At 36.5% G+C, this 24,788-nt stretch overlaps 1 protein-coding gene across 1 annotated transcript in view; it reads right to left on the minus strand.

Moving 5' to 3' along the window:
- Nucleotides 1–297: 297 nt before the first annotated feature.
- LOC140728604 (actin-related protein 3) overlaps nucleotides 298–24,788 on the minus strand; it is a 29,537-nt gene continuing 5,046 nt past the window's right edge. Inside the window, exons 2-12 of the mRNA XM_073047592.1 lie at nucleotides 22,802–22,857; nucleotides 15,030–15,154; nucleotides 14,480–14,590; nucleotides 12,641–12,736; nucleotides 12,060–12,167; nucleotides 8,216–8,359; nucleotides 7,479–7,652; nucleotides 7,274–7,366; nucleotides 5,019–5,144; nucleotides 2,391–2,474; nucleotides 298–1,576 (exon numbers count right to left, since the gene is read on the minus strand). Coding sequence (XP_072903693.1) covers nucleotides 1,481–1,576; nucleotides 2,391–2,474; nucleotides 5,019–5,144; nucleotides 7,274–7,366; nucleotides 7,479–7,652; nucleotides 8,216–8,359; nucleotides 12,060–12,167; nucleotides 12,641–12,736; nucleotides 14,480–14,590; nucleotides 15,030–15,154; nucleotides 22,802–22,857 — 1,213 coding nt within the window. The 3' untranslated portion in view covers nucleotides 298–1,480. The remainder of the gene's footprint in view (nucleotides 1,577–2,390; nucleotides 2,475–5,018; nucleotides 5,145–7,273; nucleotides 7,367–7,478; nucleotides 7,653–8,215; nucleotides 8,360–12,059; nucleotides 12,168–12,640; nucleotides 12,737–14,479; nucleotides 14,591–15,029; nucleotides 15,155–22,801; nucleotides 22,858–24,788) is intronic.

Raw genomic sequence — 24,788 nt, forward strand, 5'->3', positions numbered from 1 at the left:
CTGCCAGCTTCCTGATTTGATCTGTGATACAGATGATATTATTACTAAAATTTTGACGACGAAATTGGCAATGTGCCAATTAGAAGAATCATGAAGGAACTTAAACCCAAGTTGCAAGACATTTTCATAAGGCTTATAGAGTCATTAAAACATTTTTGTCCCTCAGACACTTGAACTTTACTCTGTATGTCCATCTACAATTTAATAATCCTCATGCATCTAAGAATCATTTCTCCTGACTGAAGTCGTGCATGCACCAAATTTCCAGTTTTAAATAATAAAATCACAGCCATAACATTTAAAAAGAATTTTGCGCCTTTATTGGAATGGTGTAAGGTTTTCAATACACCACTGATTAGATTATTTGGTTTAAATCAAAATGAGGCTCTAGAACTACAATACTGGTCCAACAGTCTTTTTTTTGCAGCAATAAACAAAAATGCATTCAATATTCAGAAAGCACTAGCAGGCATCTGTTAGTTTGAGTAAGAAATAGTTCCCAAAGCACTTGCGGAGTTAGCCATGTTTGTTATGGGAAATACAGTTCATTATTCTTTTGGGAACAGACTGGAGTCACAAATAAACAAAGTTACATGGCTCAAACCATTTTAGCGCCTATTTGATGAGGATATATGTTTTAGGCTTTTGTGAAGTTTCTCCAATTAGAAGAGGACAGATAACTGCAAGTAAATGAAATGTCAACTTAAAAATGAGGGGAAATGAAAAAAAAAATCATCAACTTATCCCTACAAGTGCTTGGATTCCTGTCAGGAAAAGTTCAGTCTGCAATGCTTGATGGATGTTGGGATGTTAATTATACCCACCTCATATACAGACTTCAACAAGCTATACTAATAGTCATAACATTCCATCCTGGGCAAAGAAAAGGTTCTTACAATAAAGATATGTATACTTCTAGTTCAGTCGTCAGAAATCAATTCCTTATTTCATTTTATGCTAGAGATTTGATTATTTGTGCAACTCCTATTGATCAGTACCTTCACATACTCTTTTCCAAGTATTAATTGTCTTTATTTCACTGTATAGATTACCTAATGTTCTAATTTTCCTCATCTGATGTATAAAAAATCAGTACGAAATATAAACAAGCTCTTGTATTGTACACAGTGGGTACAATTCAAGTATGGTAGAGCTGACCTTCCAGTCTCATTTAAATCCTACAAGTCTTGGAGTTCCCATCAAATGCATCATTTTAGGGCATAATCTGATCTAAAACCACTATAGAATTTTCTTACAAATTAGTCCAAAATGTTTAATATAAAGAAAGATTGTTCATATTTTGGCTTAACACAATTTAGCCCATTTAAGACACTCAATTGTTAAGTTTGCCAACCACATACTGTTTGGTCATCTGTTTTAAAAGTTAAGCCAGTTTAATAACACAACACCAGTCAATCCAGACCCAATAGGCCCCCAAAAGCAAGGCTTTCCCTCAGCCCTTAGAATATTGAGCTCAGCCTTAAGACATGACTCCAAAGACAGGGTTATGGCGACAAATGCTGGGGCCAATCTCCTCATAATCTTTTTTGGTGTGGCATACCTGGTAGAACTCCGGCTGCAAAACAAAAAAAAATTCAGATTAAAACTTCAGAAAACCAGTGTGTTTTCAGGACACAAGAGGAAACAGGATTTCCCCAGAGGCTTTAGGTAATCACAGGGAGAACACAACACGAAGTCAGGATTGAACCAAGGTTGCTTGAGCTGTGTTGGAGCTGCACTAACTGCTGTGCCATATCAGGCAAAGATAAAATTGGGCTTTCAAAGCAGCACATTGAGACCCAAGTATTGTGCCCAGCATAGGGTATTTCCAAAGCTTTCAGAATGGAAAAGTATTATCTTCAGTTATATGCAAGTACATTATCAGTTAACTCAATCAGCTGCAGACCCACAAACCATGAGGTAAGCTGGTGTTAGATAAATGTAACATTCCTTCATAGCAGTTATACCCACACCGAGGTAGACCCACTGAATGTCACTACATTCTTAAATATCATTGCCAAGGGCTTTACAGTTTTTATTGTTATGATGTTATTTGTAGGAAGTCTCCATCCCCATACCCTGTAAATAATGAACACTTTGCACAGTGGTAATGTTTACATTGCTATTGAATGCTAAAAAACAGCAAGTATAAGACTTACAATTCCTGCACAGTGTGAACAAATTTCTGTACATAATTCCATATTTGATTAAAATGCAGCAAAATATAGCATTTGTGTTAAAAGTAAACCACATAAGTCTTAGTTGAAACAAACTGAGTGCGAGGGAAATTTTGTTTCAATAATTCTAGCAATTATTCAAAGACTAAAAAAACTGAATGCCCAAGTCTTATAAATGTGAAGCAGACAAATTTTACCAAAATGTTTACTCACAGTGGATGCTAGCATGGACCCTCCAAACCAAACTGCATATCGCTGCATGTGGTGTGTGATCACTTGAACATCAATTGGTTTAGGCTACAAAATGAAACATATCCCTGTTATATTATTTTTGAAAACAAACTAACTATTCTAAGAAAGTTAAATTGAGATTTCTAGTTTTGCTACTATGGAGAATTACTTGGCCTATTGATCTAGGACAGGGGTTCCCAACCTGGGGTTCACAGGCCCCTTGCTTAATGGTATTGGTTCATGACATAAAAAAGGTTAGAACCCCTAGAAGAAAATTACACATATTTTGAAGAAAATTAATCAAATTAAAATAAAGATCGCATTTTATTGCAATAAGCATGCTCAGCATGAACAGTACTCGTTTATGCCACGTATCCCTTAGCCATTAAGATATTTGATTAGTTTGCTCTAGTTAATTGTGCCCGAAGTATTGCAAGGCAACTGGTGAATAGCACATCCTGAAGTACAATGGATTCTGGTCAATTAGGACACCTCAGGATCAGTACATTTTGGTCCAATTAAGCGGCTGCCCTAATTAATTGAAGTTGCATGGAAATAATTAAAAAGGTACAAAAATAGACAAACTATTGTTTAACAGAGGAACAAATTATGTATTGAAATGAAATACAGAACAAATTAGAACACTACCAAAACTATAAAGTTGTGTATTAATTCCTAATAGAGGAATTCATTCTGTGTATGCTGATGTGATCTTTTGATTGACTGTAAATGAACAAAATCAGTGCAGATAGTGGACTATCTTCAAACAGTGTTTTCAATGATTACATCCTCCAAATCTTCATTTCAATTAAATAACTTTCAAGATGATTGTTGATATTTTCAAATTCTTCGCAGTTACTAACTCGAAACAGTGAGGTTGTTTCACTTTCACTCCTAGCTGTTTCTGGCACCTCAAACCTTGAATGCTTGAAATTGCCATGAGCAAAACAGTTCTGAATTGTCTTGTTTATTACTCACCAACTATCAGTGACAAAAATCACTGCTTTTTGAACAAAAACACAATTGATGCCATTTCAAAACTGTTTGCCTCAGCACGGTGTAGTGTCTAATGGCCACATGACACTCATGCGACTGACTCTAGTTATAAAATGTTCGGTAACAGTCTCCAATTAAGTTGCATAATGTCCCCAATAAATAAAGGGAATCCCAGCCATTTTCTCAATTTGTTTTGGTTGTTTAAGAGTTATCCCAAATAAGTGGCTACCTTGATAAACTGATGGCCCAATGAACAGGAATCCAACTGTATCCAAGACAAAAATCAATCATAACCCCCCAGTGCTTCACAAACTATTGGGAAACAAGAAACAACAAACATTCTTACTGTCAATTGGTTGCATTCCTGTGAAATCATAAGTTGAATACAACTCATTGCAAGCAAAAAAATAACAACTTCGATAAATTTCTATAAATGTGTAGTGACATATATATTGACTGACTGCAATTGACAGCCTGGTATGTAAACACCAACTCCCTTGAACAGAAACTCCTGCAAAAAACAGTAGATACAGTCCAGTCCATCATGGGTAAAGATCTCTCTACCACTGAGCACATTGATATGAAATGCTGTCACAGGAAAGTAGCATCGATCATCACCCAGGACATGGTCTCTTCTTGCTGCTGCCCTCAGTAAGGTGATGCAGGAGACCCAGGACTCTCATCGCCAGGTACAGGAACAGTTATTACCCCTTAACCATCAGGCTCTTGAACCAAAGGGGATAACTTCAATCAACTTCACTTGCCCCAGTTTTGAAATGTTCCCACAACGAATGGACTCATTTTAAAGGACTCTTGATCTCATGTTCTCAATATATTATTATTTCTTATTTTTGTATTTGCACAGTTTGTTGTCTTCTGCACTCTGATTAAACACCCAAATCGGGTAATTTTCCATTGATTGTTATAGACATATTGAGTATGCCTGCAAGAAAATTAATCTGTTGTATATGCAGACATACGTATTTTGATAATTAATTTACCTTGAACATGAGAAGTGTAACGGGTGCCTATAGTATAAATCCAAACAACCTCTGTGGGCCCAGCGTCTGCAATCTAACTCTCCAAAACAAAAACAACAGCAACTTCTGATGGGTGTACTAGCTAACTAGGAGTAACTGAGAAATGATATACAGGGTATTGTAAGTAAGGTTTGCACAATAGACCTACACTTCCTTTCTGATTGTAAATCCAAGTTCTTATACTACAGCTATAACAAGGAAACAAGCTATACCATCCATATTTCGAAGGCTATTTTGAAAAATTTTGCCGGAAGAGTTATTGATTAAGACTTTCTAGTCTGGAAACAAAAATTTTTTTACAAATCCTCAGAATATTTCAACTTGATTCAGAGCAGTATTGAAATACAGTTCGAAATCAAACTGCCAATCTAGAAGAGCATTCTGCCAATGAGAATAACATGTTTCAATTGTAACTTTGTATAGAACTGAACTTAATTGAACTGGAAAAATAAGCAACAGGAAAAGTAAACAAATTCTTAAAATAATTTCAAAAGCAAATCAAAATATAACAAGTTAAAAAATGTAGTTTTAGAATATTTTAGATATGTCTGACAATTTATCAAAAAGTGCAAACCTTTAGTTTTCCACCACTCAATTCTTCACTAAGTTTGAGCCTGGCATCCACTGTCCGCTTTAGGTCCCGTTGTAAACGGCGTCCAAAATCTCTAAACATGGTTGAGCCACCAGAGAGGACAACATTCTGCAAAACAACACGTTATACATTTAATCTGCAGGGCTTTGGTCATCTTACAAATCATCTGGATAAAAAACAATACAAAAATTACACTAAGATTCTGATGTAGCCTGATTTACTACTGGATGATTCTACCCTAGCCTTCGAGAGAGAAAAAAATAGAATGCATGAATTTTCACTCATACTTTTTTTTTTAAAAAAAGGATGAAATGGTCAGCATCAGCCAAATCCTGGAAATTTAGCTGCAAGTGCAAAGAACTTACAGATTTGCAAAGAACCAGATGACCAAAATCTAAAAACACAGGATAATGTATTGGGATAGCTTTCTAAACTATCAGACGTGAATTAACATGTTAATGCACAAGGTACTGTAGACAAACTAAATTAAGACAGCTCTACTAGAGTAACAAGCCATTTAATTGTGAATGGAAAGCAGCAGCCTAGCCTGAAAGGTGAAAGGATCTTCCAGTAAGATGCAGCGGACTCTTGTGGGCCAACCAAAGGTGCGTTTTTGTTTGTGAAATTTGTTGCTTATGATCCAAAGACAATTCTACTCCAAGAACATTGGGTACTGCAGGGCTACTCGCTGACTGGAATAGCTGGATTGGTGTTGACAGCAGAGCCTGCCAGTTTGGGCTCAGAATAGTGAACGCGCTGTTGCCCACTATTCGTTGGTGCAGTACAACCATGGGGGATTGTCTTGGACATTTTACTTGCAATCGCAAGACGCTGTTGGAGGGCTTGCCTGTTGCTGCAGACCAGGGTTAGCGATGTGAAAGCGCTAGAGAGTGGCTGGGGTCTAGCCTCACCCATCGGGGCTGCCCTACCATGTTTAAGTGATGGAATGATAGGTTGGATTGTGTGTGTCTGTATCATTGATTGCTGGACATTGTCACTCAGGGTCTTGAACTACATATGCTTTTTTGAGGAAATACGCTTCTTTGCTCGATATTTTGAATTATGTTACTCACTATTTTTGAATGTTTGCTTGCTATTTTGAGTGTTCTGCACCTTGGCCCCAGAGGAATGCTGTCTCGTTCAGCTGTATCCATGTAGTGTTAGGGTGATAATTAAACTTGATTTGTTTTGTTTTGATGTCAGGCTTAAAGTGATTAAAAACACCAAGTTCCCACGGACACATGGTATCCACCTCAGAACAGATATGTATTGAGATTGCAAACTAATTAAGACTAAAATTCTGCTTTCATGACCAAAAGAACCAAGATTGCTGAGCATGGCAGGAAACACACATCAATTGTCGGAAGAACACAGCATCTATGGAAAAGAATAAATAGTTGATATTTTGGGCTGAGACCCTTCGTCAGGATTTCACATTCAGTTTGAAGGTGAGAAACTTAAATCCAAAGCAAATAGCACAAACAACCAGTAGAGAGACAAGTTTGATTAAATGAACAAACAAGTATTGTACAAAATCTACAATAAAATAAAATGCAAGTTTTGCACTTGGTGAAAGTGAAAAGGCCCATTAAATTATGCAAGATTGCATAATTTTGCAATACAAAAGGATCTTGATGTCTTGGTATATGAAACACAGTTGTTATATAGATACTCCAAGTAATTAGTCAGGATGACAGAATATTGTCCATTATTGCAAGGGGTATGGAATAAGAAAATGAGGAAGCTGTAACTTTTCAGGACACTAATGAAACTTCATTATATCAGGATTGAGGACTCATCCTATTTGTCTTATTGGGAATGCTACCTATTTAAATAGCATTATAAAAGACTTTGCAAGCTTAATTCAAAGTGGAAAAACAAGACAATATAAAGTGGGATAATCCTCTGAGCTGGTAACCATATAGCTTGCTTCATGAACTAGTATGTGAAGGCAGCCACACGAAATAACTTTAACCTGGACCCATATTATAAATAACAGTGTAAAGCTAGATATCTTTGCACTCTGAAGGACTGACAAGGTTTGCTCAATTTAGGGAAAAAAAGAACAAGCAACTAGATACTGAAAGTAACATTTAAAAAAAATTAATGATCACAAATTAATTGAGTATCTTAGGCATAATTGAGTGTTCAATCAGAAAGTTTGCATATTATCTCAATACACCTAAATAAAAGTTCAAAAGAACCACACTGAAATGCTGCATAATTGGAACACTTACCTTATACAGTGGACGTCTAACATCAATAGGGCAGTTCTGAATAACTTCATCAACTACTTCTGAAATGGGCTGTGTGAAATCAGGATTCGCAAACTAGAGAGAAGGAAAACACTGTCCATCACTAATGATTAATGAGAATAACACATACACAGCAAATTGTTGAAAAGTAGCAATGCAAATTTGTTAAGCACAATTAAAAAGTTACCTCTGGGTGAAAGAAAATTTCAGGGCCCAAGAATCGCTCATAGCCTACATCAATGGTAAATTCTTTCTTAGAGATGGCATTGACTCCAGTATATTGTTTGATCCATTTGGTACCATCTGTGTCATATTTGCTGAACTCTTTCACCAAGTCTGGGCAGACATAACTGAAGCGTTCCTTTAATTTAGTAAGATAAAGTTTAAACAAAAGCAGGAACACAATCAAATTCTTACAACATTATTTTTATCTTTAATATACAAGTTTAAACATACTACCTTAAACATATCGAATTTAAATGCAATAGCTAACAATTTATAAACAGTCCAAAAAAAAGTCCAATATAAAACAGTAATTTTATATGAAAATTAGCACTACTGTTTGCTAAATACAAACAGCATGAAACCTAATTACGCAGTCCACTGAATCCAAGCTGACCAAGCAGCCACTGACAATACTCCCACATTGACCTATTTTACTCTCCCCTCGTTCCCATCAAGTACTGACGCTGATCTTTACAGTGGCTAAATAACCTACTTATTCAAGAGCAAGTGTATTAAAAATGCTTACCTTGACATTTATATTATATTTACCATAACAAACTCCTTAACAGTAATCTCTGAACAAATCTTCAGATATTATTCTAAATGGTCCCATCGCTCATACTTTCTTGAGTCAATGAGAAATTATTTCACATTAGGGGCATTACACTGTTTTGCTTTTCAAAAAAAACACAATTGTACCTTTACAGCCTTTGCAGTTTCCAGGGACTGTTCCGGGGGTATACCCACTTCTCGATCTCTCAAAAGTTGTTGGATGAAGTATGTAATATCTCGACCAGCAATAGGAATGTGTTTAATGCAGCTACCAATCACATAACCTTCAGCCTTTAAAAGAAAGTAGTAAAATAGATTACTGACAGTAGTGAAAACTGAGGGGAAGAACTGAAAACCGGCAAAGATGGAGGACCTCCAGTTGCCCTAAAAGCCAGCAGCATAACAGGCAGAAAGTAATACCCCAATACAAATTTGGCTCAGGTGCTTTTACTATGAATTCTAGAAAATCCAATTGCAAAGTAGTTATTGGTCTGTACTTTCTACAGAAATACTAACAAACATGATGACATGCCTTGAGGCTTCTCAAACTTGTTCTTCCATTTAGTAAGATCTTTTTTTTATTTATTCAATTTTTTTAAGATAGTTACATAGAATGAATAGAATACTAGAATGATAGTAAGATTTTATTATTGTGTTAATTTTTCTCATTGTTCATTACCGTTAAAAACATTTAATGTACGACTTAATATCTGAAGTTACAGATCAACAAAATTCATTGATGTCAAATGCCATCCGAAAGTATATGAACTTTCAGATGGTATTTGATAAGTATCGCTTAAGGGCATTGTACAAGATATACAAGCCTGGTATTAGGGAATGCGTTCATTGCACAGAAGACAGTCAGAAACAGATTTTTAATCTAATCAGGAGGGAAGGGTGTAACTCCACTTCTGGCCCTCAATTGTTTGTGATTTATACTAACGATCTGAAGAATATTTTGGCACTGCAATAGGTTGCTAGAATAGGCACAAACTTGGCAAGAAAAAAAACAGGTTCTTCTTTGATAAATTGCATTAAAGTTAGTAGGCAGGTGTGGCAAGTGGCAAATGCCATATTAACCTTAGTTGCAAAAAAGATTAAAGAAGATTAAAGCTTTGATTTGTCACGTACATCAAAACATAATAAATTGTGTCTTTTGCAGCAATGACCAACAGAGTCTGAGGATTGTGCTGGGGTAACCCATAAGTGTTGCCTTGCTTCCAGCACCAACATAGCCCACCCACAACTCACTAACCCTAACCATAGTCCCTAAAAACACGGGAAGAAACTGGAGCAGCCGGAGAAAACCCACAGTCACAGGAAGAACATACAATCACCTTAGGGATGCAAAGGGAAATTGAACCCAAATCAGTGATCAGTAAAGTGACTTCTCTAACCGTAAATAGGTACATTTTATTACAGCAGGGGTCCCCAACCTTTTTAATGTCACAGACCCCTACCAATAACCAAGGGGTCTATGGACCCCAGTTTGGGAACCCCTGTATCAAAGTCATGTGGAATACTGGCAAGGTCACACCTGGAGGACTGTGCAGAGTTTTGATCTCATTATTGATGAAGGGATACACTAGCACTGGAGGCAGATCAACACAGACTCAAGCAACTGATTCTTGCAATGAGAGAGTGATCCTATCACAAACAGCTTAAACACAAGATTTTAACACTTCTCCTTAACTGATACAAGTAGCTAACCTGCTCTCCAAAACAGGTTGGGGTCAGCTTACACAAAAATTACAAATAAATTAAAATTTCCTTTATTAGCGAAGTTAATGACAAAACATTTACTTGATGGGGAAATACCAACCTTGTCAGTCATACAAGTACATACAATAATAAACTGCACTTACGGGATTAGATACAGAAACCCCTGCATTAAGATGATCTTGGTAAAGATGGACCATAAATTCAACCCTTTATTTGCCTCAAACAGGTTTAGTGGTAGTAAAAATTGCAAGATGCACTTTAGCAGACCAAGTTGATCATGAACAGCAAAATTTACCCAATGGAGTTGTTGGACGAGTCTGAGGTCAACTATCCTTCAAACCACAGGAAATTGCATCAGTCCCACCAGAAATGAAACACATACTAGTTCTTGGAATTACAACATTTTAAAATCACCAATAGCATTAATAGGGAACTATTATTATTCAGTGCTGAGAAAGAAAGGATGTGTTTTTGACAACAATGTAATTAGATTTGCAAAGAATAGCAAAAGGGAAGCGTGTTCTATTGCAAGAAAAAAAAAGAACTCAGCTGGTCATGCGGGAATAAAACTAGATTTGAGAAATAAAACAATGGCCTAGAAATTCAAGAGGACGAGTTCTGACCTGCATTTGTACACAAGCACATTTTAGTCTTCAATATTAGGAAGTGCAGGATCACAGTGCATTCAAAGTAGAGTGTCTACTCTTTAACATAAAGCAAAAATACCCAAAATAATGCAGGCCTATGCTTATTGAATTGCAGTAATCTGTTTGTCTTCAATCTACATGCCCATTTTTGGCTCAGTCCTTTTTTCCATTCCAAATTGTCTCCTTTACAGTTAGAATCATGACCTCTACTTGTAAGATTTTTATACTCATGAACAAAGGGGTCAATAGGCATATAGCTGTATAGCTTTTCAAGATAAGGGGGCGGGAGGGATGTGGCAGAAATGGAGGGGGTGGAGCTGAAAATGGGACCAGCCAGGGAAAACCAGGTAAAGTTAATACTGACTCTTAACTGTGACACTTAACTACACTTGACACAAATTATTGAAATATCACCACAAACTATGGATCCGCACCAAAATACAGCATTTCAATTAATAGATATCAAGGCCTTATGATGATTAAAGAGGATCAATTAGGCAAGAAATATTTTATATGACTAATTATAAATTACAGATTTCTTTTGATTCCACTTCATTTTGTATCACATTTCATGCCGATTTAAGCCTTTAAGAAATCATGGGACCACTGATCACTTGGGACAACCAACCCATCTATAAATGCCATAATTATGGTAGTAAGATACATTCTTAAACACTCCCTACTCAGTAGACTGAAGGCATTTCAAAGCTTTGCATAGAAAGTTCCAGGATTTCGACCCAGTGACAAAAACAGATCAGCAATATATTTCAGATTTAAGAGCCTACGTGAGAGGGAAAGGTGAAAGTGTCTATTTTCTAACACCTTATGCTCTTAGTTATCCAGGTGGTAGAAATCTCTGGTTCAAGCCTTTATGGTCATGACAAAACTGCTGGATGAACTTAGTAGATCAAGAAGCATTTCTGTAGGCATGAGGCTGGTTGAAATTTCAGGTCAAGACTCTGCAACAGGGCAGAGTGTAGAAGGAAGCATAAAGAAATGAAAGGGGTTAAAATGCAAAGTGGATCGGGTGAGGTGGTGCATAATGAGCAGATGGAGCTACTAGAAGAAAGTAAGGATGTAGATAACAGGTCTGGAATGGTGAACAAAGGGACAGAGAACCCATGCAGATAGGCAGAGGGAGAATGGAACACTACTGGGGCATAAATTACCCATGTGGAATATGGGGTGCTGTTCTCCTAGTATGCATTTGGTCTCAACATGGCAGTGGAGAGGTACGGGACAGATAGGTTGGCGTGACTATAAAGGAGAAGATGACATGCACAAAGACGCTCACAATGGGTATTGTGAACAGAGTGAAGATGCTTCACAAAGCAGTCAACTACTCTGTGCTTGGTCTCGCCAACATAGAGGATGCCACGTCAACAGCATAAAAATTAGTTTGCAGGAGCAGTATGCAACATGGAATGAGTCTATGTCTCTGAGTATTGGGGAGGGAAGCAGTACAGGGACAGGGGCTGCACCTCAAGGAGGTGCTAGGACCAGGGAGGAATAAGTGGACAAACATCTATAAGGAACACTTCAATTAAAGCAGATCAATGAAGTTCAACTTCAGTTTGAAGGTCATTGGGATAGGTCACAGAACAGTTTGAAAGTATACTTACCACTGGAATAACATGAGTGACACCATCCCCACTATCAATAACTGTTCCAGTCAACGTTCGCTCACCAACTTGTCGAGACGTCCATGAGGCAGCTAAGGCAAGGACAGCCTGAAGTCAAACAAAGCTAGTTATTTTTCAATCCAAAGCTGAAGACCGTTAGAACAAATTATACTCTATTTAGCAGTAACAATCTTGAAACAAACTACAACATATATAGAAACATATTTGTCATACTCATGTTGGTGAAGGAGAAATTCCATGCTTATAATTTGAACAATTCACTAAACAGGTTATCTGCATATCACTGGGGACAAGATATTTAATTTTCTCTGGTATTAGAAGTTAAGGAAACCAAGTGATAGTCTTGTAGCATTTTGTAACCATGAGGGAAGAATAATTTGTGAAGTTTTGATAAGAACATCTAGTATACTTCAGGGTAAGGCATAATAAGAGTATAAAAAAAGTTGGTAAAAGGTCAGAGTATTTTTGTGCAGCATCAGTATACAAGATTATTGAAATAACACATATAACTATTTTATTTACTAATACAGTTATACAAAAGCAACAAAATGTTACCTCACCTGGACAGCGATGTAAAGACCTGGTACGTTGAAAGATTCAAACATAATCTCAGCAGTATATTCTCTATTTTCAGGTGTATTTAATGGAGGCTCAGTCTGTTGAAAATACAATAAGCCTCTTAATAAATGGGAGCAGACATATTCTAGTTATCTGCTTTACTTGCTCATAATTCAGAATGCATACTATAATTTACTTCAGCTTCTATTGAAGAGAATTATAGAAGAGCACAGGAATAAGCTTTCTGTTTGACATGTTTATGCCAATGATAACACCAATTTAAAGTAATCTTATTTGTCAACACATGGTTTACATCCCAACATTCCCTACTTAAATACCTCTTAAAGTTACTACCTCTTTTGCCACCTCCCCTGGCAGTACTTCAGGGCACATCATTCTGTGTACAAAATAAAAACCCTGCCTTATAAATCTCCTTTACATTTTCCCCCTCTCACCTTAAAATATACACCTCATAGTATTTGACATTTTCATCTGGAAGATAGACTATCCTGTCAATTTTATATACCTCCAACAGGTCAGCAGCCTGTGACTCTCCACAGAAAACAATCCAAGTTTGACGAATCTCTCCTTAAAGCTAATAATCTCTAATGTGAGCAACATCCTGGTGAATAAAAACTGCAACCCTCTTCAAAACCTCTGCATTCTTCCAGTTAATTGCTTATAATACTTCACCTGTGTCCGCAGTTTTACACAGCTGCAACATGACACCATGTATTTTACTCAATGCCCTGATTAACGAAGGTGAGCATGATGTACACCCTTACTACCCTAAGTACTTTTGGGAAGCTCAGTATCTCTGTGCATCCATGTTCCTGAGGGTCTGTCATTTACTGTGTATTCTGCTCTTATTTGAATCCCTAAACTACAATGCTTCATGGATTAAATTTAATCTGACATTTTTGTATCCACATTTCTAACTGATCCACACCCTGCTAAATAGTTTGATAATCTTCCTTTCTATCCACAATTTTGGTGCCATTTGCAGATTAACTAATCAGCCTATCTACTGTACAATTAAACCAATTCATCCACATACATTATAAACAGATGCCCCAGCTCAAGGTCTGTGGTACAACCACTTGTTACAGATCTCCAGTAAGAATAATGCACTTCCACAACTACCCTGCTTTCTATAGCAAAGACAATTTGAATCACTCCACCAAGTCACAATGTACCTACCTTGCTGACAGCTTTAAAATGTACATATATGATAATTACTGCCCTATCTCCATCATCTTCATCACCTCAAAAAACTCAAATTTATAACATGAAGTTAGCCAGGCTGACTATCCATAACAAAGACATACTATTTCAGATATAAGTGGAACCTATGCCCAAGAACCTTGTCCAATAATTTCCATGGCACAAAAATTTGCTGGATTATCCTCATTGATCTTACAAGATTAACAGTGGATATTCTTCAGCCACCTGTATCCTTCTCATCTACAGGCAAGGTCCTAAAGATCTGTCAACATCTTGTCTCTTTCAATAAACTGGGGACTTATGCAAATTATGTTGACAAGACCCCAGGGGTCGAACCCAACCATCTCCCCTCGATACCAACATTCCTTAGAATATCAGCATACGCCTCCATAAACTCATCATCTTCCATGTCTTTCTCTTTCATGAACACCAATACAAAATTCTTGTTTAGTATTGTACCTCGTTGTGGCTCCAGGCATAAATTCTAAGTAAACGTTCACTGCTACTTAATGATTAAAATTCCATTTCTAAATCTTTAAAAATATATTAATGTTATTGTGATTTTTAATTAAAAATCTTCAATTACAGAATTAGCATAAAGTAACAGCTGTACTTACCAAAAGAAAATAATGGTCTTCTGGTTCTGCCCTAAGGTATTTAAAAATAACCTGTTCCATAAATCTCTCCATCAGATCCCAGTCTTCAACAATGCCATGACGAATAGGCCACTGTCACAGGAGTAAAGCAGATATCAATATTAATTTTGTAATTAAGAAACTTTCAAACTGAGTAATAAATAAAATATTGTAGACCTATCAGATAGTCCTTTAAAATTTAACAAGTAATAAGGAAGTTAATGTCCTAAATAGGACTCATACAGTCACTTACCAAATTTCTTATTAGGGCAAAGATACAAATCACATACTTCTGCATTAATTGTTCCACTTCCAACTGTGTAACATGACTAACTTAATACTAGTATACACACACGTATTGGTAAAGTGACCATTTACCAAACTCAATCCATTCACAGCCAAGTGTAAATGATACAGCAAGCTACGAGTCAAATTTATTCTCATTTCTGCAGATTTCTTGTTACATTTACAAACATTTTAATATTGAACAATGTTTATCAAATGCCAAAATGACCTCATTTCATGAACTTACCTTTGTTGCATAAGTAGGTTTGTCTATTGCTTCATCCCCTATGAAGAAATCCAAATCATCAACTCCTTTCATCACCCTCCTTTGCGCCTGGTCACCAACCTTTGCAGATTCCTTGATTGCAATACCTTACAGTAGGTAGAGAAAAAATGTTTAGTCAACAAATAGTTTATGCACAAGAAAATAAGTACGCATTTAAAAAGAGGAAATGTTTTGTCCATTTCAGAGAGGCAAACAATGAAATTTAAAACTTAATGTGATATACAAAACGATGGAAGCCAGATGTTAGAACAGAGGATACTGATAAAACCCAACTCAGATAACATGCTCCCATCATTTGCTGATTTTAGTTAATTTGATTTTCATTCACAAATGCCTAAACTTTCTCCAGCATTGTTTCAGATTTGCAAAACAAATAAAACTTTACACAGATGAACAATTGTCTTCAAAGCCTTCATCAAATATAACTTCTGGCCCATGAGCAACACTTTCAAATACTCTGTACTTTGAATTGTGTTGTATTGAGGTATTTTCAAAAGATCAAAGCTTAAATATAAATTCAGCTGAAGATAAATCAAATAAAAATAGTAATATTTCAGATGCCATTGAGGATTACATTGTAGTTTTGTTTAAAGATGTTAGCATTAAAAATTTACAATACAAATAAAAAAGACTGCTTTTGGGTATAATATAGAAAATAACTAGCACACATACAATATTAAAACATGTAAATGCAAGTAAGATTTTAGCTGATGGAAAACATCAATGACTTATTTTTTCAAGATCAATTATTGAAATTAAAACACCTGCAGATATGAGAAAATTACACCTATTCTTGTATTTTATTTTCATTTGCAGGTCAATATAGTGAGAAAGTTGTAGTATTTACAATCTTTAAATTATTTAAAGAAAATGTGGGCTTGTATCAAGAAACTTAACGTTGCCAAGCAGCACAGGACCATCCTGTTAATTATCCCTTTCAATTCCAACTTTCATAATCAGATACACCAAACTAGTTCTAAATATATTCACAATGTCATCCTCTCGACAAAATGATTGACAAAATTTATGAACGCTAGTTCAACATGAATTGAGATACGATTAGAAACATAGAAAGCCTACACCACAATACAAGCCCTTTGGCTCTCAAAACTGTGGCGAACATGTCCTTACCTTTGAAATTAACCAGGGTTACCCATTGCCCTCTATTTTTCTGAGCTTCATAAACCTATCCAGGAGTGTTTTAAAAGACCCTATTGTATCCGCTTCCACCACTGTCGCCGGCAGCCCATTCCACACACTCACCACTCTCTGTGTAAAAAAAAAAACTTACCCCTGACATCTCCTCTGTACCTGCTTCCAAACACCTTAAATCTATGCTCTCTCGTGCTAGCCATTTCAGCCCTGGGAAAGAGCCTCTGACTATCCACATGATCAATGCCTCTCATCATCTTATACAACTAGAATGTGCTACTACTTATATTAATTTGATAGAGAAATTGAAAGTTTATCAAAAATGCTACTGTAAAATATTTACAAAATGCTCTCATATCCTTAAGTGCTATAACTATTGTAATATTCACTGACACAAATGTATATAAAATTATAGGCACAAACAATAGAACAGTTATAGAAACAATAGAACAAACAGTAGAATGCTATTAAGTAGTACATAGTTCTGCTATTAGAATAGAATCCAGAGTTTTTGTTTCAAATATCTTCTTGGACAATGATAGTATAATTACACTATTTGCACATATTTAGTGACATTAACTGGTTAAAATATCAATAAAACAAGCCTCAATTTTTAGCAAGAGAGACTTTATAGACCTGACTAAACAATACATTTATAGGTGCCATTGGTAAATCTGCTTTTAGTCTCAATAGAAGAACACCACACAAATGAAGGCAGCTTCAGGAAACCAACTCACCGAGTGAAAGCAAGTTTGCCAAAAGTGCCAAGGCTGTAGACTTGGCCAAATACATAGGAAAGACTGAAGGATATGGACCAAGCTTAGTTGGGCATTTTGATCTTCACAGACTAGATGGGCTGTAGGGCCTATTTCCATGCTGTGTAATTTTGCTACAAGATCAAATGTCATTAAGGTTATATTGTGGTGTTGTCACACTTCACTTTGCATTTACTAATACAATTATTAGTTATTGAGACAGGGTTGGAGAGTAGCAATTTGTGTCATTCACTAAGCTATATATTATACTATTAAGTCAAGAGTGCATGAAAGATACACAACAATGTTGCAAGACTTGACGATTTGAGTTACAAGGGATTAGGTAGACTGGAACTGTTTCCCCTGGAGTAAAGGACCCCGAGGAATGACCTTGAAGATTTACTCTATAATATAAAGGACACACTGGGCAGGCATTCAGAGTCTTTTTCTCATGTTTAAGATAATTCAACACTAGAAGGCATAGATTTAGGGTGACATGGGGAATATTTACATGAGATTTTAAAGGCTCATTTTTCTCCCAGAGTGTGGTACAAACTGCCATAGGTGGTGGAAGAGGTAGGTGAAAAGAGCAAATATTTCAGAAATGTTTGCACAGTACAAGTATGCTCCTCTCCAGGTTATGACCATGTATTCAAACAAATATTGGAGACTAGTGGGATGAATGGGGATGAATTTATCAGCTACTGTGGAGCTACAGGCTGGGTAGAAATTGGGCATTTCCAGGTTCCTTCTCTTCCTAATCTCTGCAGAGCCACAACTTTCAAGGGGCTAAGCAGAGCTGGAAGTGTTGAGCACACTCACTTGCTCACATACTGGGTCAGTCAGGTCGCAGGCACCCATTCTTCCTACACCTATTTGATCTCCCATCAGCTTTTTGAGAATTTCTTCTGTTGAAATTCATTTCCAAAATATAGACTGTTCCGGTTATTAAGAATGTCAGGAATGGAATCCTATCATTACCTAGAGCCAAATACACTTAAACTCAGTTTTTCACAATTCCTGACATTTAATCTAGAAAACATTCCCTGTCTTAGGTCAGTTAGGATCACTACTTTATTTTAAGACTGTGAAATGTCAGAATAATAGTAGAGAGCACGATTTATTTCAGCTTTTATTTCTTTCATCACTTTCCCAGTGGGTCAGAAGTTTACATACACTGTTAGTATTTAGTAGCATTGCCTTTAAATTGTTTAACTTGGGTCAAACGTTTTGGATAGCCTTCCACAAGCTTTTCACAGTAAGTTGCTGGAATGTTGTTCTACTTCTCCAGACAAAACTGGTGTAACTGAGTCAGGTTTGTAGGCCTCCTTGCTTGCACATGCTTTTTCAGTTCTGCCCACAATTTTCTATCGGATTGAGGTCAGGACCTTCAGGCATTTGGAAATTGCTCCCAAGGATGAACCAGACTTGACATCATTTTCTGACCTCAATCCGATAGAAAATGTGTGGACAGAACTGAAAAAGCATGTGCGAGCAAGGAGACCTACAAACCTGTCTCAGTTACACCAGTTCTGTCTGGAGGAATGGAACAAAATTCCAGTAACTTACTGTGAGAAACTTGTGGAAGGCTACCCAAAATGTTTGACCCAAGTTAAACAATTTAAAGGCAATGCTACCAAATACTAACAAAGTGTACAAGGGGTGATTTTTAAGGGATGGCCTAAGGTAGGAGTAAATTTTAGAAAACCTAGTACATTTAGTTTTCAACATAGTCCCCTCCTATATTTACACACTTAGTCCAGCAGTTGTGGAGCATACGGATCTTGGACCTCCAGAAAGTGTCCACAGCAGGGCTGATTGATAAGTTTGTGACCCAAGATATAAGGAGACGAGTTATACAGCTCTCGTTACATCCACATGCAGTTCAACTCAGTGATTATGCAGAAAGTTTGAAGTTAATAACTCATCGGGGTGATTGATAAGTTTGTGGCCTATGGTAGAAGATGAGTTAATAACTTCAAACGTTCTGCATAATCATGCAGAGTTGAACTGCATGTTCTTAGAAATGCATACAATATTAATGTTATAAAAAGAAAGTCAAAAGAAAAAATGATTTTTAAAGTCATTTACTATTTTCATTGTATACTGATTTTATTTAGGCTGATAGATTCTTTGTTCATGACAAATTCCAGAGTAAAAGCATTGATCTGTTTACAACAATCATTGGAACATTTAAGGCATGCATCGCTGAATGTCTCAGTTTGATGTACGGAAACAAGATCTTTGCAAAAAAAAGTGTTAATCTCCATATTTACATGAACTACTTCCTTTATCTCTGGCAAGTTGTGAGCAGCATTAGTAAAGAACATGATATATAAAGTAACTATATGAGGATGAGTAAAGTGATTATGAAAGCAAAATATACTCAGCTTTTTCTATCTCAATAAGTAGATGATGGTTCTTTAAACTTCACTGAACTGTGTTTCTTGGCATATTCTCTAATTCAGACAATGGCTATCTTTTAGGACACACAATGCTTAGCCACTTCCTTCCCAGATGGCAAAAAAAATTGCAAAATTAGAGGTCGCATGAAGCTCAAGCACTACTCTGAAGCTAAAATTTTCAATGCACAGGAAATAATCTTTTTCCACCCGAAAAAGCTACAGCAGAAAGGAAATGCTGTTACTGTGATGTGCAAATCAATGACAGAATAAACTTGTGGCCTATTTGAAATGCTTGCAGAGGTGTATCAAACTGTTTCCCAGAAAGTAACGACTTGCCTGGCATAAAGGAAATATGACTTTGTTTTAAAAACCATGTTTCAGCTCAAACACATGATCAAATGTTACGGTAGGCTTTCATTACCCTACATTATGTTCCTTCCTGATTTCAAATTTTATCAGCACATTTTCGTTCTTACATCCTGCTCTCCCCAAATGCAGTTCCATTTCCAGTTAAAAAGTAACTACCAATAGTAAAAATCTGAAATAAATTTGTAAAACACTCACAAGATCTGAAAGATTTAACATTTCAGGTCAATCATCTCAATCAGAAAGAAGGGATTTTAAATGTGCACATACATACAGGTGGAGTGGGTGCAAACGCTCCCGAAATTAGTAAAATCATCAGACATTATTCTTGAGCTAACTGACTGCAAAATTCTGGCGTTCTTGTACGAGGAAAATATGGTTTAACTAAAAGATCCTCATTCCCCATCTCTTAATGGCTAAACTACATATCATAGTTTTGTGATCAAATATTAACTTTGGGCTCAACATTCCAGGCTAAACTCATCCTATTTGGCAGCAACATTGTATCTTGAATTTCTACTTGCAAATTTCTGCAGATGTATTGTGGTGAGCATGCTACCTGGCTGCATCACTGCTTGGTACGGATGGGGAGAGGAGTGGGGTGGCACTGAACAGGATTGAACTTAGTCTGTATCATCATGGGCACTGGCCTCCCCAGCATCAGTACATCTTCAAGAAATGATGCCTCAAAAAGGTGTTACTCATCTTGAAGGACCCCTATCACCCAGGACATGTCCTCTTCTCTTGGCTATCTTCAATCAGGGAGGTGGTACAGGAGCCTGAAAACACACACTCAATGCTTCAGGAACAGCTTCTGCCATCTGATTTCTGAATGGACATTGAACCCATGAACACTACATCTTCCCCCCCCCCCCCCCCCCACAAACAAGAGAAAATCTGCAGATGCAACAGTCAAAATGCTGGAGTACAGTCAACATTTCAGGCCAAGAACACATGAAGAGTTTCAGCCCGAAACATCAACTTACTCTTTTTCATAGATGCTGCCTGGCCTGCTGAATTCCTCCAACATTTTGTGTTAATTGCTCATTATTTTTTTCACCTCTTTTTGCACTATTTCATTTTTTAAAACTATACTTACTGTAACTGAGCTTATGTATTCATTGTACTACTGCAGCATAACATATGGCAATGATATTAAACCTGACATTAACATTTTATCACAGCTAGATTTAATTTTGATTCAGAATTTAAAACATACAACACTAAATAATTATGGAATTAATTTATTCTGTTAAACTTTCTTTTGCATGTATGGGCATAAATAAAATGTCCACATTTATTAAATTAAATCTGTACTGAATAATTGAAAAGACGTATTTGCAGAAGAATTAATCAAGGGTTTACACTTTAACGTCAAAAAACTTACTACAACCCTATTTTCACTAGGATTAACACAAACTACGCCTAGCAGCTGTTAATATTCCATGATTTAAATAATGAATTAAACCTTGGGATTGCTCTCTCATGTCCATCACCTCATTTCCTTTCATAGTATGCACGGTGTTTCAAAATTAGAGATACAATACCTGGAAAGATGCACAAAATATCCTCAACATATCTACACTTCAATGTAAATGGAATTATGGATATATAGTTATGTGCAGTTGTTGCTATCCTCTGCGATTTAACCTTTATGCTAAAATAGCTCTGTAGGTAAACCCAATCTGAACATCCATTTTAGATCTTTACCAAAGTAAAAATCATCAATCTCAGTTAACTGAACAATGCACAAGTTCAACAAAACAAAAATCTGTATATTTTCTTCTGAGAATGCCTACTGAAACACTTTTTTGGATAGGAGGTCTCTCAGTAAATATATTCCAAAACTTATTTTGTTCTCTCTCAGTGTCATAATTCAGATTCTCTGGTAGTTCTATCATATCTATGATCTTGTCACAGCTTGTGTGTAGCAGACAGGTGGTAGCTTCTCATTTTCACAGGCTCATTTTCAATAAAGTCAAGAAATTAAATTTTAGAATATTCGTTAGGATTCAGATAGTAATCTGCCCATCTCCTGTCAGTAATTGAAATTACATATCATACAGCTCCTGCAAACATCATGCTTAAAATTATTGATTTTTGGTAGATATCCTATTTCCCACAACAAGCTAGCACATTGATCAAATCAGTGCTCCGATGAAGGTCGAGACATTAACTGTATTTGCATAAAATCTGGGCAGTTTAATGTAAACATTCCCCTTTTAAAGGAGTCGATTTGAAGAAATTAGAATTAACCACTATGTTCAAAGTTGGCATATAAGACAGCTTCTGTGGAGATCAAAACTTCAGTTTTATTAGCTTTCTCTCATCATAAATGCAGCTTGACTCAAGCATTCTCAGGTTTTTTATGTTTTGTTGCTGCCTGGATCAATGGTGTTTTTGTTTTGTTCTATTTTAAGTGCCTTGTAAAGCAAGACATTGTCCTTGGAAATTCTTAAGAGTCCATGTATTAATGTTTGTTAAAATAAAAGTTAGTATGGTAATATAGACCAGGTATTCAATATTTAAAATGTCTCCCACATCTTTTTGAAATTTGAAACCAGGAAGACTTTCTATAAAAAGTTGTAATTCAATCTCAATATTCACCAGGGTCACTTCATTAATTGGTACTCCAAATTTTAGATTGGTTAAATCTGATCTTTATAGCATGTAAAAGTCACAGAAGACATACAATGTTGTCTCTTTTCATTGAGAAAAATCTTATTCTATTCCTTACATAAATAAACATTTGAATTATTATCATAATGCATAGTTTTGCATCCAAGTCTATACTGCCTCTAAAGATATTACAACATCTGTAAATAACCCTTGAATTTTATGTGGAAGTAAATATTCTATGGAGACAATTTACACTGCTTACCCATTGCCCATAAAGTGCATTTTATTTTCATTCAAATTAAATGCTGTCAAATTACTTCTACTTAATAGTAGGACTCGAAAATGGAAATTAATTTGAAGATCCATCTTAAAATCTCAGTAAGTAAGTTTAATTTTGTATCTATATTTATTGCTAACACTGAAATACCATACTTACATGATGGAATGATGAACTGTGGCTCTGTATTCCCAGCATAACCAAGCTTGGTGTAGCTGCAAAATGAAAAGAATCGCTTGCTTCAGAAACCATTCTTGTAAAATTAATGACGCCTTTGTCCTATAACTGAAATCAAGTCATCCCTGCTCATCTTCTAATGCAAGTTATAAATATTCTCAAATGTGTTTCCTTGGCAACTACAATCCCAGTTGCACAAATTTCAGTTTTCCATTTTGCTCCCTTACAGGCACAATGATGCAATGTGCAGCTGTGATTCACAAGTTTCTGAGGGACCAACATCCTCATATATATGTAGAAAAGGCATGCTTGAATGATTTATTTGAGACAGAATTTTAATACAACCCGACATATGAAAGTCTGGTGGAGGAAAGCAACAATGCTTCCTAATGTACTGAAATTTAAGTATAGGACGTAGATCTTAAAAGAAAAGTAAAAAGTTAACATTTATTTTGGTCATTCATATTCCCTCAACAGGACAAACTTGACAGACCTCTATGCACAAGTATCGATTTTTCATATATCCAATGGGAGTCAGTCATGAAACAGAACAGACACCAGCCCCACCCTATCCACACTGACCACCAAATACCAGGTACATTGATCTAATTTACCAGTCTTTGATGTCTCTGTGATTCGTTAGTTCAGGGGTGTCAAACTCATTTTAGGTCACGGGCCGGATTGAGCAAAATGCAGCTTCATGCGGGCCGGATCAGTCGGACGCGTGCGAACGCAGCTTTCGTTGCCTCCATTTTTTCAGCCTGCTCTCATGTGTCTCAGTCTCTGCTATAACTACAAAGTGTTTCACTTTACAAATTCCGTTTCTTATGAAGAAGACTGCCGAGCAAGACTGCCGAATAAACACTAAAAACCCTGAGAACCTGGTACCTGAATAAACTCAGCATTAGCCATATCATACGCCATAGGCGCTTCGATTACTGGGGCCAGCTTTAATAGTAATTAGATATTATCTCGCGGGCCAAAGATAATTCCACTGCGGGCCGGATTTGGCCCGCGGGCCTTGAGTTTGACATATATGGTTTAGATACTTAGGTGGGAGAGTAACCTACCACACCGACCTCTATCTGCACTACTTTAGTCAGAGTCAACTTATTTACAGACACTCCTAAACCTAAAGTAATTTTATGCACATATAATCTATCTTTACAAGTCGTCTTATAAATGGGGTTTCATTTGCCTTCTTTTTTGTGCTGCATCGGATTTGGAGTAACAATTTACACTTGTCTGCTGGAAATAACATTACAAATATGACTACACATTTTTCCAATCAAAGATTTTCAATTATACCTTGGAGTAGAGAGCAGGTCAAGGAAGCAAATACCACACTGCACTGGAGAAGCCTTTCCCCCCACAAATTTTATGCTTGGGGACTTACACTGACAATGACAGTATGCATTAATCATCATTGTCCCTAAACTGTTGCCCTGATGATAAGGGCAGTCACTCTCATCATCTGTAGAAGTCAGCTCTTTGGCTGATTAAAACCGTGGCTGTGATAAGGACAGATGTAAAAAAAATCTAATTAAATAATGGTAAGTCGATTGTCAAAAAGAGAATGCCACTTGATAGCTCTGATGATATGATCTTCCACGACTGAGAATTGGGCATCCATTAGCCAGTTTGCATTCGGTATGTTTGATAGACAGACAACTGTCTACACTGCCAGTGTTGTAACCATATGGAATCATCCCCAGTGGAAGCAGAGGTCAACAGAACCACGGCCATCATGCTGCTTGGTCTGCTTGCCTTTGGAATATTTGGTGCTAAACCATTTCTTGGTACATGAAGTGAACTAAATTGACTGAAATCTCACACTAAGAGGACACAGAGCTCGATGATTTATTCTGCACTTCTACCTGAAGATGTCAAGGCACAACCCAGCCTCACCTTCAGCATTTATCATTATAGCGTAAGATGCTCTTGAAGTTTCTCTTCTGGTTAGTTGCAC

This window comes from Hemitrygon akajei, chromosome 5 (genome assembly GCF_048418815.1).
Source record: "Hemitrygon akajei chromosome 5, sHemAka1.3, whole genome shotgun sequence".
NCBI lineage: Eukaryota > Metazoa > Chordata > Chondrichthyes > Myliobatiformes > Dasyatidae > Hemitrygon > Hemitrygon akajei.